Below are 16,479 nucleotides of genomic sequence, written 5' to 3'. Positions count from 1 at the left end.
TAAGGTGGCAGTAAGATAAAAATGTGTACTAAAAAAAAAGAGGTATATTTCCTATTTAATTACTAATTTGACCCGATATGTGGTTGCAGTTCAAAGTAAAAGCCAGGAATTCAAGTGCTAGGAAAGTTTTATAAGTTTTTCTTATCACAATAGGAGTTTTCCTACTCAACAAGGCTTCCTTCACCAAAAACACTTGCTAAGTGTTTTTAAAGTTGAAGAAAAAAGTTTTAGCCCATTTCAACTAAATAATACAAATATGTAAACATACACGCAATACACAACGTAAATTTTTAAAAAAATAAGTCTATCGTTGAGCCCAAGATATTATTATAGTTTAAAGTGGTAGGCGGTATTCACTAATGACGCCCTTAATATAGAGACATGCATTGCAATCTGGGTGTGTTTATACTTTATTTATAAAGTAAATTAACTCTTTCTCTATTTATGATCCGTGCTTTAAAATCTAGTCCATTACCTTTCTAATCTGCACAGAATTAATTGGAGCGTTTTAAGGCTCATTGGAGGTGACCAGTAAATTTTGTTTACAAACATTGCCACCCTATGTAAAATATAAACTACAGACGTAGATTTATACCATAAAGAAATTATACCATAATTTTATATAAAAGAAATAGTATTTATTATCTGCTGCAAACTTCAATAAGTTAGAGAACTGGTGAACTTTTTAGTATCTGGGTTAGGTAATTTTATCAACTTATATAAATTTTAGTAAAATATTAGACTAGCTTTAACGGATTGTGCCTTTTATCAACTGGTAAACTTTTATAGATCTGTCTTTAATCCTGAAATTGAAAATATAGAATGCTAATTATTAGTAAGTTTAAGTAAAAAGCAAAAACAGTTACACGCAGTGCATGAGAATCCAACTTAATTAAACTGGCGCTCCCTTTAAGCTTAAATATTGATATTTCCTTGAATAGGTGTGACCTCGTCGCCCTAAAACTTTCCCACTACAAACTTACAAGGGAGAAAACTTTTTACTTTTTAATTAAAGCAGATTTACAACTTTAATGGCTAGCAGTCCACCTTGACTTTTCAGTATATTTTATTTATGTCTGGTTTAAATAAAGGCTAACTATTAGTTGTCCCAAACTTGCAGATGCAGGAGGGTTATGAATTCTGGAAAACGGGCTTTAAAAGTTAACATATTGCAAGCTAGTAATCTATCGAAAAGAGAGTATGTAAATTTACATTTAAATTTATTTAAGTTTTTAATTTAATGATACTTTCCATTCAATCTTACACTTTCAATATTTACGTAATTGTTTAAATCTATTCACTATTATAATTATAGTTCGTGTTTTCTAAAACGTTTCTATTTTACTGTCGGCTGTTTTTTTATTTCTAGTATTTTTGGAAGTCTTAACGCTTATTGTCGAGTGTATATAAATAATAGCGAGTTTTTATTAACAACTGCAGTCAAGAAAAAAACCAAATGTCCCTACTGGGGAGAGGAGCTCTTCTTGTACTTTTTAACATTTATTAATAAATTGAAATTCACGCCAAGTTTATGTAGACTTGTGGCTGAAAAATTTGACACTCTCCACTTTAAAATATATAATTACAATCGCTTTACAAAAGATGGATTACTAGGGAGTGTTACAGTTAACTTAAATTCCGTTAACATTCCTGAGCCCAGTGAGACTTCCAAATTATTTAGGTTTTTCCTTTTTAAGCATCGTAAATATTAAATTTAGGAGAATTCAGAATTTAATGTATTTTACTTTAGTTTTCCTATACAGCAATACAGTAAAAGCAGTAAAGTTAGAGGATGTTTAATTTTAAAATTTCAATTTATAGCACCTTCGAACGGCGTAGAGAATTTTCTTCCTGCGAATAGGTTTTTTAATTATCGTCATAAATCCATTTTTTAAAAACTAAATTTTTAAATATATTAATTTGTTAAGTGCCCCCTTTTTTTACACCATATAGTTCATTGTTGATTAAATTTTTGTAATTTTATTTATCGTTTTTGATTTCTTTTTTAAAGTTTAATATATCCTTAGTGATTCAAACCTACAACCTTTGCGTTCTGCTATTTGTCCAGCAGGTTTTGTCTTTTTTTCGCTATATTTTTAAAATTTTTTCGACCAAACTAAACTATTTTTAATTTTTTTTTTTTAAGGGCCTTCTAAAAGAATATATTCTACAACTGATCTTGTTGCTCGTGACTTTGGATCTTATGCTGAGGATGAGACATTGTCTGAAGGAAGGTAGGACATAAAAATTTATAGACCTCCACTTTAATATTAATAATAAGCCATGATTTTCTGATCGTTATATCTATATTAATAATTTTGTTATTTTTTTGAAATGTCAATCTTTAGGAATTTAAAGGCTTCTCTATTTATTTTTATAAAGTTTAGTCAAATTTACTATTTTTTAATCTCTTTTGTACTTAATTATATATTTTTTTGGTTTTCTCGTTTTTCACAGTTTTGTAATATTTCTAAAGTTTCAAAAATAATTTTATAAGACTCACTTTTTTTTGACAGTCGTAGACAATATACTTGCTAAAAGTTTTTATGTTTTAAAGGTAACTTTTATTGATTCTGTTAAATCTATATTTTTTAATTTTAAATTTTATTAATTAAATTTTATAAAGGTTCAAAAAACTCTTTTTAAAGAATCTTTAATATTTACTAAAACTATATGATAAGTATAATTAAATTAACTCAACGCCTAAATTTTTTAGCTCAGTAAATTTATTAATATCATTACTATTTAAAACAATCTATGAATTTTTTGATAAGTCATTTTTAATTTTTAGTTTTAATAATAAAATTGAACTATATAATTATAACAATTTTTATTTTTTATTTTTCTAGGGGTGCACAGCTTGATCAAAACGGAATATATTTTGTAGAAAGCGTTTCTAAAAGTACTTCTTGGGCGGTACTTTACTATATGCATTTAGAAAGAATACACAGCTGGATTGTACTTTAACTTCAATTTCATTGTAAAATCACGATTTTAATTCTTAAAATTTAAATTTTCAATTTTATGTTGCTAACACTTTAAAAAATTCGGTTTTACGAGTTTATTTAATATAGAAAATTTATTTTTAAGTCTTGAATTTATTGTACCCAGAATTTTTGATAAATTAAATTTCAGATTAAATTCGCTTAGGGGAATTAAATAACTTTTATTTATTAATCAATTTCGTACTTATTTTGTTTGTTAAGCCAAATTTGCCTTAAAGTTTATTTTACTATTACGTAAATTTACTCTATTTTAAGTAAATTACTTTTTTTTTTATAAGTAGTTAAGCACTTACTAGTACGTAATATTTTCATTACAAAAAAAATAAACCACATTTAAATCCTTCTTGTTATAATTCGCAATTTTAATTAAGGAATAATATCCAAGTATTTTAAAAAACTTATAGTCCAACTTTGAATTATAATTTTTCAGAATTCTTAAAAACAAAAGTAGTTTAAGAAAGCTGGAACAAAGTTAAATTGTCCTTAAATATTTAGTTACCATTATTACTTTCTGCATTAAATTTTTTTTATAAGTTACATTGATTAAAAAGTTTCGTTACCAACTTTCATCTTGTATTGCATTTATTATATTTTATAGTTTTTTACTTCAAATTATATAACTTATTACCAAAAACTTATTTAAAATAGAAAGATTATGCCGTTTTATTTTTTCTTTTTTATTGAACATTTCCAACTTTTCTGTTTTTTTTTTGTTATATTTTCAACGGATGGAGTTATTTTTATAATTATTAAATGAAAGTTTTGGCACTTTTGTATATAACTCTTATATTAGAGGCCTACCCCCAAAACTGAGCTTAAAAATAAACAAAAACTTTGTGACAAGAAACGCCAAAGCCAACAGTACTTTAGATTTTCTTTATATTCTTTTAGATCCCATATTTTTTTATTATTTATTAGTTAATTATTAGTTTTGTAGAACGAGTTTTTTAATATTAATTTTTAATAATCAAGGTTTTTTTTCTGATAAGTACTTTTATTTTGTTATGTTTAGATTTGTAAGACGAACAAGTTTTACGAGCTCTCGAGAATCTACAAAGTAATTTTAATTTTGTAATAAGTATTTTGAACTTCTTGCTGAATATTGCCTGGTGCAACTCGCAGTTCTCTCGCAGACTGTGAATCTTTTTGCCAAGCCGATTCTTTTTGCTGGGAAATGCTCACAACGAACAACAAGGAAATTTCTTTAGTTCAACTAAATAAAAAGGCCACGGGGCGCGTTTCAAAATTACGAGTCCATTCCGTAAGCACGTGTTTTTCTCTTTTTTCTAAAAAAAGCATTTTTTATTCTTCTAAGGAAACTTTGCATCACAATAGCCATGTGACTTCCGGAGATCTTCCGCCGGGCTGGGAGGTTTGTGATTTTTTATTTCAGAGAAAACTTGAGTTAAAATGCAAATTCTTTTTAATTCATTATCATTGTAATTTCTGATCTATGCTATTATAAACTTTTTTTTTACTTTTTTTATGTATTTTTTTAATATGTTAAAAGCTTAATAATAATATTTTTACATGATTAAATCTATTTCACGTCACACACAAAACTAAATTTAATTTGTGTAAATTACAATACTTTTTTAAACTTTTTATTATATTTTATAGTTATTTTGTTGAGTAGAATTCATATAATTTTAATAACATTTTTTGCTAACCTAATTTTTATTACTTTATATTTTCCTTCTAACCCTTTTTGTAAGTGTAAAAGAAAATTTTTTTTAATTAATTTTAAAAACCTTTTATTTTTGCTTAAAAAAATTAAAAACTTTTTTTCGCTTACAAATTGTTTTATAATTTTCGTTATTGAATCACTAGAGATTTTATTTCAATTTTTTTCAATCTTTTAGAAGAGCAAATTATTAAAAAATCTCTCTTTTAGATTAATTTTTCATTACTATAAGACTTCTTGCTACCATTTTATTAGGGCAACCATCTAAAATTTTTATGTAAAAAAGATTACTAAAAAAGCTTTTATTCACTTATAATTTACTTTATGAAACTGGTTTATAATTTATTAACTGCGTAATATAAACTTATTAAACTTATTTTATAATTTTTAATTTTTGGGTTCCACTTGATTGGAGGTTATTATATTATTTAATAAATATTTTTTTAAAGTTTTATATTTGTATAAACTTATCCCACCGTTATTTAAAAATTTTATATGAATTTAAAATTCTTAAATTTGACCTTCTATAAAAAACTTCGAGTCCTTTTTTTACTTTAATAGTTTCTTTTTAAAAACTTTTTTCTTTGCTATACTAATTTAAATATTAAATTAAATATTTAAAGGAACGACGAACGCGTGAAGGGCGTGTCTTTTTTGTAAATCACATCGAAAAAATTACTCAGTGGGAAGATCCACGCCAGCAGAAGAGTCCCGTATATATTCCAGTGTACTAAAAATTGGACCAATTTCTTTTTATATTCTTCTCGTGTTTAACGCTACACGCGATGCAACAATTCAATTTCTTTTAACATTCATAAGCACTTATGTAAACTACTATTTATTTTACTCTTCCCTTTTTTAATTATATATTATTAGTAATTTAATTAAAAAAACTCTAAATTTAAATATTTTAAGTAATTATTTTTTATATATAAGAATTATCCTTACGTTACTCTCTAATATCAATTATTGATCTAAAAAATTCAATCTATTAATTATTTTAATTGTTATTATTAATATTACAACTAATTAGTTTTCGTATTATTACTCCAAAAATTTTATTCTTATTATTTAAATAATTATCTTTTTAATTAATCTTATTTTGAAGATATTCATATTGTAATTTGATTACTTTGCTTACTAATAATTACTGTAGCGGATGAAAAACCTTTTTTAAAAGGTTTGTAATAAAAGTTTTAGTTAGTTTTAAAATCAATCCGGTTTTTTTGGTTTTTATTTGTCTCTTTATTAATTTAAATACGTTAATTGTAAAATTAAACTATATTTTAACTTTCAAATTCTTTTAAAAAAATAAAAAGGTATAACTTTTACTATAAATTAATACCATACAAATATATTTTAGTTAGTTCTGTAATTAATATTAAATTTTAATAATTTTATTTTTCCGTTTTTTTAATTCACTTTTATCAAATTATTATTAACTCAAAATAATTATATTTTATTTTAAGTATTTTTTATTAATAATATTACGCATTGAACTTATACTTAAGCCTTTAATGTTTTTTATTAATTTTTTTTAATTCTTGGATCCGTGATTTTATATATTTAATATATATACAGTTATGCTCGAGATTATAAAACGAAACTTTCTTATTTTTACTCGCATTTAAGACGAAAGGAAGGAAAAGTTTGCTCATTTTTTTCTTTTTTTGATCCATTTTTGTGAAAATAATTCAACTTTAATAAGATTGAGCTTCACGTGTCCCGTGATAACATCTTTGAAGCGTCTTATCGGCAAGTGAAGCGGATTCCTCACGATCAAGTAACTTTTTTGTTCTAAAAATCAAATTAATTTCTAATAGAGGGAAAATTACATTGTTAAAATCTCTAAAAGCTCAATAAAAGATTATGCGTGCATTTTAAAGGCGAAAGCGGATTGGACTATGGAGGAATTACGCGGTTGCACTTTTTTATTGTTTTTCTAGGGACCATTTAAAAAATTATATTAAATTGAGATTCTTATATATTTTTAAAAACTAATTACAATTTTTTTTATATTTAAAATTTTTTTTCTGTTTTTCCAGTTGACCATTAATAAAAAGTCGATTACCACAGTTCTTTATTTATTTTTATAATTGAATATGTAAATTTTTAAATTTTTTTATTGTTTTACAAGTTGATATTTATAATAAATAGTATAAATGAAGCTCTTTATACTTCTTAAAGCTAATTATAAGTTATATAAGTTATAAAATTGATTTTTATATATTTTTATATTATTTATAATTTTTGTAAAGTTTATTTTAATTTACAGTTTTTCAAGTTGATCATTTAAAAAAAGTAGATTAAAAATATTTATAAAAATGTTTTTAAACTAATTTTCATTTTCAATAAATTTTAATTAATTTTTATTGGTTTTTTAATTTTTATATAATAAAAGTAGAACTAGGAAGCTTTGTTGGACTTTTCTAAATTAAATGTAATTTTTTCGGAACTTTTTACTGTTTTATAAGTTTAACGTTAATTGTTTTTAGAACTTAAAAAAGCATTTTGTGTTATTCTAAAACAAACTTTGAACCTCTGTCAAGTTTTATTATGGTTGCTTAACAATAAATTATTCTATTTTAATTTTTTACTGTTTTAAAGCAAACATACTTTTATAATTTTTTATGTTTTGAAAAAAATAATTAATTTTTAATATTATCAGTTTTTCTACTAACCAAAAAATATTTTATTTTTTAATTGTTACATAATTGTTCGTCAGAAGTATTTAGAATTACAAAAATCTTTACTTTTTCAAAACTTATAATTACTCTTTTTAAAATTATTGTATTAGCTTCTCTCCAAAAAGGGTTTTTTAGCCATTTTTTTAACTCATATTGATCTTTTAAATATAATATAAACTTAAAAAGATCTTTGTTACTATCCATTTGTATTTTGTAAGTTAGCAAAACTTATTTATACAATTACAAAAGTTAATTTCTGTAGCTAAAAATATTTTTAAAGTAGGTACATTTTTTAATGGGTAATAATTATCAGTAAACTTTGGATTTTGTGACTCATAAAATGTTATAATTAAATTCTTTTTATTTCGTAACTCGATAAAAATTATGATAACTATATTATGTTTTGTAACTTTACCGAAAGAACTTAGATTTAAGATTAAAAGAAATTATAAATTTGTACTAAGAAACATATCTGATGTTTTTTTTTCGAACAATCATTTTAAATTGTGTTGTAACTGGGAAAAAAATATTATTATAATAAAGGATTTTACTATTAATTTTTCAAGATTTATAATAATTTTTACAGCGAATGGTTTTTCTTACTTTCTCGCGAAATATTTTCACCGTATTACGGGCTTTTTGAATACGCTGCATAGTAAATTTTTTTTTTAACTTTTTTCCCCAAAAACCTATTTTTTTTTTCGGTGCAGTGATATGTGTACATTGCAAATTAATCCGCATTCCGGAATAAACCCCGAACATTTAAAGTATTTTGAATTTATTGGAAGAATCGTGGGATTAGCAGTTTGTAATCAAAATATAATCGACGGTTATATTTTTTCTATGACATTTACTTGAATATTATTTATAATTACAGTAGTGTTGATGAGATCTGCTCCAATTTTACTTTTATTTATAATACTTTTTTACTTAATTATTTTTAATCATAACTGCTATCTTCCTTTCGGCGCTTTTGCCACTACTTTTCTATCAAGAGGTCTTTTAAATTCAGAATTAGACTTATTAATTTTTATTTTTCTCAAGATTTTTTGTTACTCATGTATTACTAGTATGCTATACAACAAATTTTAGGAGGGATTTTTTTTATCTTTAGTCCGCCTTTTATCGCAGAAGTTTGCGAATGCTTACGGGTTTACTTTAAGTTCACTTTTTAACTAACCTTATTATATAAAAATCTAATCACATTCTAACTAACTTTATTACAAACTATTATATATACTTTTATATTGAAATATATCCTTTTGTATAAATTTTAAGTTTACTTTAAAAAAAAATCTTGAAAATTTTGCTTATTATTTTTTTTTATTATATTTAAAATATTAATATATTGTGGATATTAATTTAATAAATATTAAACTTTTTCTAAATCAGCATTCTTTATTCCCCCTTTTTATCGAAAAATCTTGAATAAGCCGATTGAATTTGACCACATCGAAATGGTCGATGCGGAGTACTACAGAAGGTTTTTTCCCTTGAAGAATTACCAATATCCTTTACAGTATTTTTACGTGCCTCGCGTTTTTTATTATAAAATTTATATATATATTTTTCTATTTCTTTTATAGTTTTATTGTTTATTGTTTATATTTATATCTTTTAATGTTTTTTATTATTATTAATTTATTGTTTACTATATTTTTATTTACTTTGTTAAGTCTTCTTTGGATCCTTAATAATGACGTTACAGATAAACTTTTTTTGAATTTCACAGTGACATCAAATAAATTTGGTTTGGTTAGTAGCAGTAATGTTTAACTATATTTACAGATTGCTGTCTGAAGATATTTCTTTTGTTATGAATTTTATAGACCTATGAAGAGGAGCTTAAACCAAACGGCGCTAATATCCCCGTTACCGAAGAGAATAAGCGGGAATACGTTCTGTATTTCACTTATTTTAAGCTTTTTTAACTATAATAATAAAAAGAGGGAGAGAGAAAAAAGACTACTTATAAATTTTTTTGTTATTTTATTTATATTAAAAATTTTTAAAACTTTTTTTTTAATTATTTTGTTAATATCACTTACAAATTATCAAAATATTGCTTTAGACTTTTAGTGGAGCATCGATATTCAAAGATCATCAAAGATCAGATGGAAGCGTTTAATAGAGGCTTCTTTTCGGTGATTCCTTCGGCACTCGTGCAAATTTTTGATGAGAAGGAGCTTGAGGTGTCCATTCAGTTGTTATTTTTTTTAAAAAAAAACAGTTGTTTTACTAAACAGTTTTTATTGCAAATAATATAGTAAATTTAAATTTTTAGTGAACTCTGATTACCGGTAAGCCAATAATAAAAGTTTGCGATCTATGAAAACAGTTTTATTTAAAATATTTATTTTTGTAGTTTTTTTTTACTAAATTTACTATAGAGTTTGCCTTTTGAATATTTAAATATATTTTAAAGTTTTTTTAAATGGAAAACTAACGAATTAAAGTTTGCTTTATAGAAAAATTAATTTTTCTTTATATTATTTATACTCACAAAATTATCAGTATAGTTTTTGCAAAAAATAATTAGTTTTATAGTCTTGAGTTATTTGTAGAGATTTTTAGAACCCGGAAGTTACTAATATAGGATCTTTATTTTTACTTATTTTTTTTTTAATTAATCTTTGTTCATATGAGTTTATTATCTGAAGTTCGTATAATTTTAAATATTTAGTTGGTTATATATAAGATATGCAACTTAAGGGATATTGTATTATTATAATTATTTTTTTTATAAATTTATAATATAAAAATAAAGTAGTTTGCCTACTTTATTTTTAAGTAATGCGATATATTCGTATTTTTAACTTTATAATTTCATAGCTTTACTATCATAGTTTGCAGTTCAAGATTTTAGAATTATATTTAACTTGTTAAACTTTTAAGTATACAAAAATCAATTTTTTTTCTTTATTAAATTTTGAAATACATAAATTTACTAGTAAAAGTTTTTATTTGCTAATAAAACTTCTTTACTTTAAGTGAATTTTTCCTTAATGTACCAGTAAAAGTTGCCATTGATAAAATAATTAAATTTTCTTTAAACCAAGGTCAAGCAATTTTGTAAGAATTTACTCGACAAACTGCTTTGAAAGAAATTATTTATAATAAACTTTTTCTAAAGAAAAAAATTTTTTGTAATAAATTTTATAAATTTACTGTTTAAAATATTTTTAGTTATCAGCATAATATGGAATATATCAGTAAATTTATAAATAAAAAGTTTAATAATAACAATAAAAAAGTTAGTGTGATTTTTAAGAGGTATGAAATTATTTATTGAATTTTATTTAATATTTATTAATACTAACTATTTGTTTGGTTATTTGTATTATTATTTTACTCTGAAATTTTTTAGTAATTTTTTAATATACATTTTAGTTTCTCATTGGCGGTCTTGCTGAAATAGACATTGTTGATTGGAAGATGAATACCGAATACCGAAACGGCTATTACAGTAGTCATCCAGTTATAAAAATGTTTTGGAAGGTACGAAATAGAATTTTTTTTTTAAAAAAAAACATAATAACTAAATGGAATATGTTTATTTATATAAAAAAAGTTAATAAAATATAATTAGTAAAAAATAATTATAGTAAATAAAGAGATTTAATCTTTTATAAAGATAATATTTGTTTACTTAATTATGTAATAATTTACTTGAAAAGTTAATAAATTAATTTATTCAAATGAACTTCCTTGAATGAATTGTATTTGAAACCAAAAAGCAGTAAACAAAATAATAACTTATTAAGTAAATAAAAAAATTTATAATTCAAGAAGATTTTTTACTTTAATTCATTGATAATTAAATGTAAAATATATCATATTAAAAAAATTTCAATACTTTTTTTTATAAAAGGAAAGTAATTTAGAAAAAATTGATTTTTCTAATAAAAAATTAAATTTATATATAATATATTGTTAAAAGATGAATTTTGTTCAAATTACTAAAAAATAGGAAAAAGTTGTAGACTAGTTTCTGATAAATATTTTTAATTTAGGTTTTTATTATTTAAAATTATACTATATAATTAAACGAAATAATTTATTTCAAGAGAATAATTATAAAATCACTTTCGAATTTAAAAAAATTCTGTAATTCTGTATTATTATATTATAAAGTTATTTATTTAAACTAGAGACCTTGACTTTTTGCAGAAAAGTAATATTTAAATTTTTATTTTTTTTACCTTACTGACCTCGTAAATATCTATTTTGAATTGGATTTTTATATAACTTTCAGTTACTAACCAAGCTGTAATAAACTTAAGTTAAAATTCTACTATATTAATAATTTTATTTAACAACAGTAATTAATTATGGAAGCAGTATTTAATTTTAAGAATCACAAGGTTGTTGAAGAGTTTGATAACGAGCTGCGCGCTCGGTTGCTCCAGTTTGTCACGGGAACTTCTCGTGTTCCTATCAAGGGTTTTAAAGATCTCCATGGTTTAGTTTTCTTACTTTCAATTCTATTCTCGTTAGTTTTCTTTGTATTGCTGTTAGTTTAAATTCCTTTTCTTTATTACTCTTTGCAACTTAAATATCAAATTATACTTTTATTAATATTAAGTTTGACTATTTTTAGAAATCAGCTAACTTTATTATGTTTCTATTTACTACTGAAGGCAGTAATGGCCATCAAAGATTTTGTATTGAAAAAGTTAATTCTTCAAGTCGTCTTTGCAAAGCCCACACGTGGTTTTTTATTTATAATTGACTAATTAACTTTGTTTAAAAAGTTTATAATAGTTTTAATAGACTTGATCTTCCTGAATATGAAAGTGCTGATGTACTAAAAGAACGTCTTATATATGTTCTTGAAAATACACGGGAATTTTATTGCGAGTAAATTTATTAAGTTTCGTAAATAAAATCTATATTTCTAATAGGTTATATAATGAAAACTTATAATAATCCTCTGCTTCAAAATTTATAAAAAAATTTTCGCTCTTGTAGATTTTGGCAATTTTAAGTATCACTTTTTTTAACTAAAAGTTAGGAATTAAAGTTATAGTTAAAACGCTTACGCTTTAAAAAAACTTAGATTAGAAAAAAAGGTTAAGAGTTATTCTATTTAAAAGAAATTTCAAAATTCATAAACTTAAATCGATCAACTATTTTGGACACTTTAAAATAATATAGAAATATATAAAGTGTACACATATTTATAGGGTTTCACTATAATATCCAATTTAAATTAATAAAACTAAAAAAATTAATATAACGTACTTTAATATTTTCTTTAGGTAGATTTGTATTTATTACAGCTTTTCGGTTCAAGTTCCGGTAATGCAGAGTAGTAAAGTTACCAAATTAAACACTTAATATAATTTGCATCTTTTACAAGTACACTAAACCAAAATAAAACCAAAAACGAAACCACAATGGCGCGAATGCATTGCCAAAGTTTTCTTTTCATTTGTATTTTTTTATATTTTCAGAAAAAGTTTTTTTATTTCAATTTATTTAAAAAATAACATCTCTCTGTACAATGTTAGTGAGAGAGATAAAAGTTAATCAATTTCTAGTTTAAAAAAAATATTAAAAGTTTATATAAACTAATGTCCAAACATCCCTTAAAAATTAGGCAATTTGTGGATAAGAACACTTTTATTATGCCATAAAAATTTTAGAATAAACAAGTGAAAAAGTTTAACTATCTTTCAAAATATGAGAATTTTATTGCACGGCTAACTTTTTAAACTTATATAGGTATTTACATAGGTCGGAAAAAAACTTGGCAAGGTTTGTAAAAAACATCATCACTTATGGTTGCTTTAGTAAAGTTTTCTTTTAAGTTAAAGATGAGAAATACATAAGAAAACTGAATAGAGCGCCTTTTTAGTTATTGTATCTAAAATGACATCTACTTTTTACAAACGTTAACTTTTCTAACATATAAAAAGCTTTTGGCCTCAAGAAGCTTGAAATGTTTACCTTTTATCATTAATATACGTCCAAACATTTACTTTTAGCTAATAAATCTAAATACAATATTTTCCGCCCGTCTTAAGGATGCAGGAAATCATTTATTGAGCTATCATGCCCTAATAATGACAAGGATATTTAACAAAATAATATTCCTAGTATTAGTTGTTCTTCAACCATCGACAATTTAAAAAAATGTTATGGCTTTAAAATTAAGAAAAAGACCCACCTCTCCAAAGCTTTTTTAAAAACTTATCCATATATAAGACTAACTGTCTTCCAAAAAAAAAAAAATTATTCATAGCACGTTAATGAATAACACGGTTACATATAATAAAGCTTTATTTCATGAATTTTATAAAAACAAGAGAGTATCAATCAAAAACAATTTAAAAATATTTATTAGTAATAGTGACCGCGAAGTGACTAATTACTAACTTTCCCTCGCCTAGCAAATTTGATTCGAGGAGGAGTAGTACTTATGCAGAGGCAGCTATGTGTACACTTTATACAGAATTTGCTCTAATGTGAATGTAGTTTCTATATATTTTTCTCAAAAAACTTTTTGTACTTTGTTAACACTTTTAAATAGAATGCTGGACTCAAAAGAATCTAAAAAGAAGCCTTGTCTTAACCTCCTTTTATACCTTTATACTTTCCCTTGTTATTATCTTCTTTAGGCGTTGATTATTTTAAACCGGAATCATATATAAATTATTTTTCCGAAAAAGTTAATGTTACCTTGACTGGTACTAGTGAAGTAAGAGAATTAAAAATTATAAAACTTCATTTAACTTTACCTTACTACCGACGTCTAACTTTTAAAGAAATACGTTGTGTACAAGAAAGGAGATGAAGGGCCCGTTCTCTTGTTACTTCATGGAGCTGGTTACTCCGGTTTAACGTGGGCAACCTTCTCCGTGATTCCTGTTTATCCTTTTTTTGCACTTTATAATAAAAAGTAATTCTACTACAGAAACAAATTTCACTCTATTGCAAAACACAAATTTTAGCACCGGATTTTAGGGGCCACGGTTTTTTTTCCCTCTTAAATTAAAAAGTCGTTCCATCACTATTTCTTGAATTTAGGTGAAACGCGTACGTGCGACGACCATGATTTAAGCCGAGATCGACTTTGTGAAGACATTATTAAATTAATGGGAACGTTGTTTGAAACTGAAAGCATGCCTCCTTTAGTACTTGTTGGCCACAGGTTTTAAAACTTACTCTTTGCTTTGAAACAATATTAATTTGTCTTGACAATGTGTTTGTATATAACTCAGTATGGGTGGTGCCATCGCTGTGCATCTCGCTGAAAGCGGCGCTTTTTCTTCTCTTTTAGCGGTGGTCATTATTGACGCTATTGAAGGTGTGATTTTTTTTTAACCTTTTTTTTTTATAATTCCTTAAATACAAGTTGATAATTAATATTATGGCAATGATTTCCTTTAATAAAAAACTCACGTTTGGTTATGTTGTTAAACATTTAAATAAATTCAACTGTTCTATAATTTATACAATGATCTTGTAGAAGTCAGTTCTATTTTCAGTCTGTTTGCATGCAGTTTTCTATAAATTATTTTTATCTACATCAGGCACTGCCATGTTGGCTTTGCCGGCGATGAAGAACATCTTACGCTCCCGCCCACCTGGTTTTTCTTCTCTTGAAAATGCCATCAAGTGGAGGTTTTGATTCATAACTAGCGTGTTTAAATAATTTTTTTTGTTTGATTTATAATTATATGTAGCTTTTTCAGTGCCTAAATTTGATAATATGCTTTTATTTATTTATTTTTCTGGTGAAGTGTAATTTCAGGGCAGATCCGAAACTTAGAATCTGCACGAGTTTCAGTTCCTGGACAAATTTGCTTAAACTCACAAATTCCACATCATCAAAAGTATAAAAATAATAAATTAAATTCAAATAAAATAACAATTCCTCTATATTATCTTTGAGAATTTCCATTGTAGACACCAGCGAAGACATCATTAAAGAAGAGGAAGAAGAAACTTCTCAAACTCAAAGTTTAGTTAATTTTCTATACACTTGGAGAGCAGATTTGGCCCGCTCGGAAAAGTTTTGGCCCGGTAAAGCATAAGCGCTGTTATAAAATTTGTTTTGTAATAGGAATTCTTCAATTTTATCTTTTTTTCTTCTATTGCCTTACGCTAACTACGGCAGTAACATGGAACTGCTCGTTTTCTATCTTTAAAGCTGTCCAGTTTTTCTAAATTTAACATTTTTCGTTGACTTTAAATCTATTGTGGCACCTTCAATAAAGAGTCCTTTTTTTTTACTCTGTTTTTGGTTTATATTGCAGTATACAGTAGGATCGTTCCATCTCTCTTATCAACAAAAACTTAAGAGCTTTATCTTAATTTTAATTTACGGAACTTTAAATGGATTTATTCACTTTTAATAAAAATCAAAATTTAAACGTCTTGCTTTGTTATTTATTTTTGGTCGTTCCTTCGCATTAATATTTGGGATTCAGATATTAGACTTTTATAAGATAATTTGAAAGGAATTTTTCGTTACTTATAATTGGTTTTATTATAATAAACTTATTTTAATATTTACAATCAGGATGGTTTCACGGCATTACCGCAAAATTTTTAAGTACAAGTGCGATGAAACTATTGATCGTCACAGGATTAGACAAACTTGACACTGAGTTGACCATCGCACAGATGCAAGGTTCGTAAAGAAAAGTAGTAACTCGTAAAGATTTAAAGCTCGATTATGTAAATAAACTACTTGTTATAACATTTTATTTATGACTATTAAAAAGTTACTTGTAAATTTTTTTTAAAAAAAAAATTCAAAGTTTTATATATATTATTTGCAATAGCATTAAATTAATTTTTTTATTTAAAATTGGGTAGGAAAATTTCAAGTAGGCATCGTCCCTTTTGCGGGGCACAACGTTCATGAGGACGTAAGCAAAAGGTTTCGTCCAATTTAATTAACTAATAACTAAATTTTTTAAGGCACCAGAAAAAGTAGCTGAAATCATAGCAGATTTCTTAAAACGCTTCAAAATCTGCAGCAGGTTGAATAAAAGTTGTAGATGGCCTTCCTAGTATGGAATTCAGTAAAAAGAATAAACCAACATGTAAAGCCAAGTTATATTCTCAATCTCAACTACGACGCCTCGCG

At 24.7% G+C, this 16,479-nt stretch overlaps 2 protein-coding genes across 2 annotated transcripts; both read left to right on the top strand.

Moving 5' to 3' along the window:
• Nucleotides 1-972: 972 nt before the first annotated feature.
• On the top strand, nt 973-12,240 carry LOC135143642 (uncharacterized). Its single transcript, XM_064075537.1, has 26 exons — nt 973-1,059; nt 1,121-1,198; nt 1,370-1,486; nt 1,538-1,681; nt 1,751-1,861; nt 2,028-2,071; nt 2,147-2,234; nt 2,850-2,916; nt 3,799-3,866; nt 4,018-4,062; nt 4,128-4,266; nt 4,321-4,377; nt 5,313-5,416; nt 6,271-6,337; nt 6,398-6,472; nt 6,545-6,609; nt 7,963-8,031; nt 8,087-8,205; nt 8,769-8,859; nt 9,053-9,131; nt 9,206-9,279; nt 9,448-9,568; nt 10,767-10,874; nt 11,741-11,837; nt 12,017-12,089; nt 12,141-12,240. Exons 2-26 carry the CDS (start codon nt 1,134-1,136, stop codon nt 12,238-12,240), a joined length of 2,187 nt encoding a protein of 728 aa, XP_063931607.1. The 5' UTR covers nt 973-1,059; nt 1,121-1,133.
• A 1,677-nt stretch (nt 12,241-13,917) lies between these two features.
• On the top strand, nt 13,918-16,406 carry LOC135143627 (protein phosphatase methylesterase 1-like). The gene is made up of 12 exons (XM_064075523.1): nt 13,918-13,946; nt 14,000-14,079; nt 14,147-14,239; nt 14,296-14,353; nt 14,409-14,532; nt 14,603-14,688; nt 14,915-15,005; nt 15,125-15,217; nt 15,277-15,407; nt 15,907-16,017; nt 16,206-16,258; nt 16,311-16,406. The coding sequence occupies exons 5-12, from the start codon at nt 14,477-14,479 to the stop codon at nt 16,401-16,403; spliced, it is 714 nt and encodes a 237-aa protein (XP_063931593.1). The 5' UTR covers nt 13,918-13,946; nt 14,000-14,079; nt 14,147-14,239; nt 14,296-14,353; nt 14,409-14,476; the 3' UTR covers nt 16,404-16,406.
• The last annotated feature ends 73 nt before the right edge of the window (nt 16,407-16,479 follow it).

This window comes from Zophobas morio, unplaced genomic scaffold (assembly GCF_036711695.1).
Source record: "Zophobas morio isolate AGI-343-1 ecotype UQ-CSIRO unplaced genomic scaffold, CSIRO_AGI_Zmor_V1 ptg000068l, whole genome shotgun sequence".
Lineage (NCBI taxonomy): Eukaryota > Metazoa > Arthropoda > Insecta > Coleoptera > Tenebrionidae > Zophobas > Zophobas morio.
The sequence above is the reverse complement of the archived record's forward strand: the minus strand, read 5'-3'. Positions and strand labels throughout refer to the sequence as shown.

Coding starts and splice junctions, on each gene's coding strand:
- LOC135143642 (XM_064075537.1), top strand. CDS start 1,134: ATGAATTCTGGAAAACGGGCTTTAAAAGTTAACATATTGCAAGCTAGT. Junction 2,917..3,798: donor CTAAAAGTACTTCTTGGGCG/GTACTTTACTAT, acceptor CTCTTATATTAG/AGGCCTACCCCCAAAACTGA. Junction 4,267..4,320: donor CAAAATTACGAGTCCATTCC/GTAAGCACGTGT, acceptor TATTCTTCTAAG/GAAACTTTGCATCACAATAG.
- LOC135143627 (XM_064075523.1), top strand. CDS start 14,477: ATGGGAACGTTGTTTGAAACTGAAAGCATGCCTCCTTTAGTACTTGTT. Junction 15,218..15,276: donor CAAATTCCACATCATCAAAA/GTATAAAAATAA, acceptor ATTATCTTTGAG/AATTTCCATTGTAGACACCA. Junction 16,259..16,310: donor GGCACAACGTTCATGAGGAC/GTAAGCAAAAGG, acceptor AAATTTTTTAAG/GCACCAGAAAAAGTAGCTGA.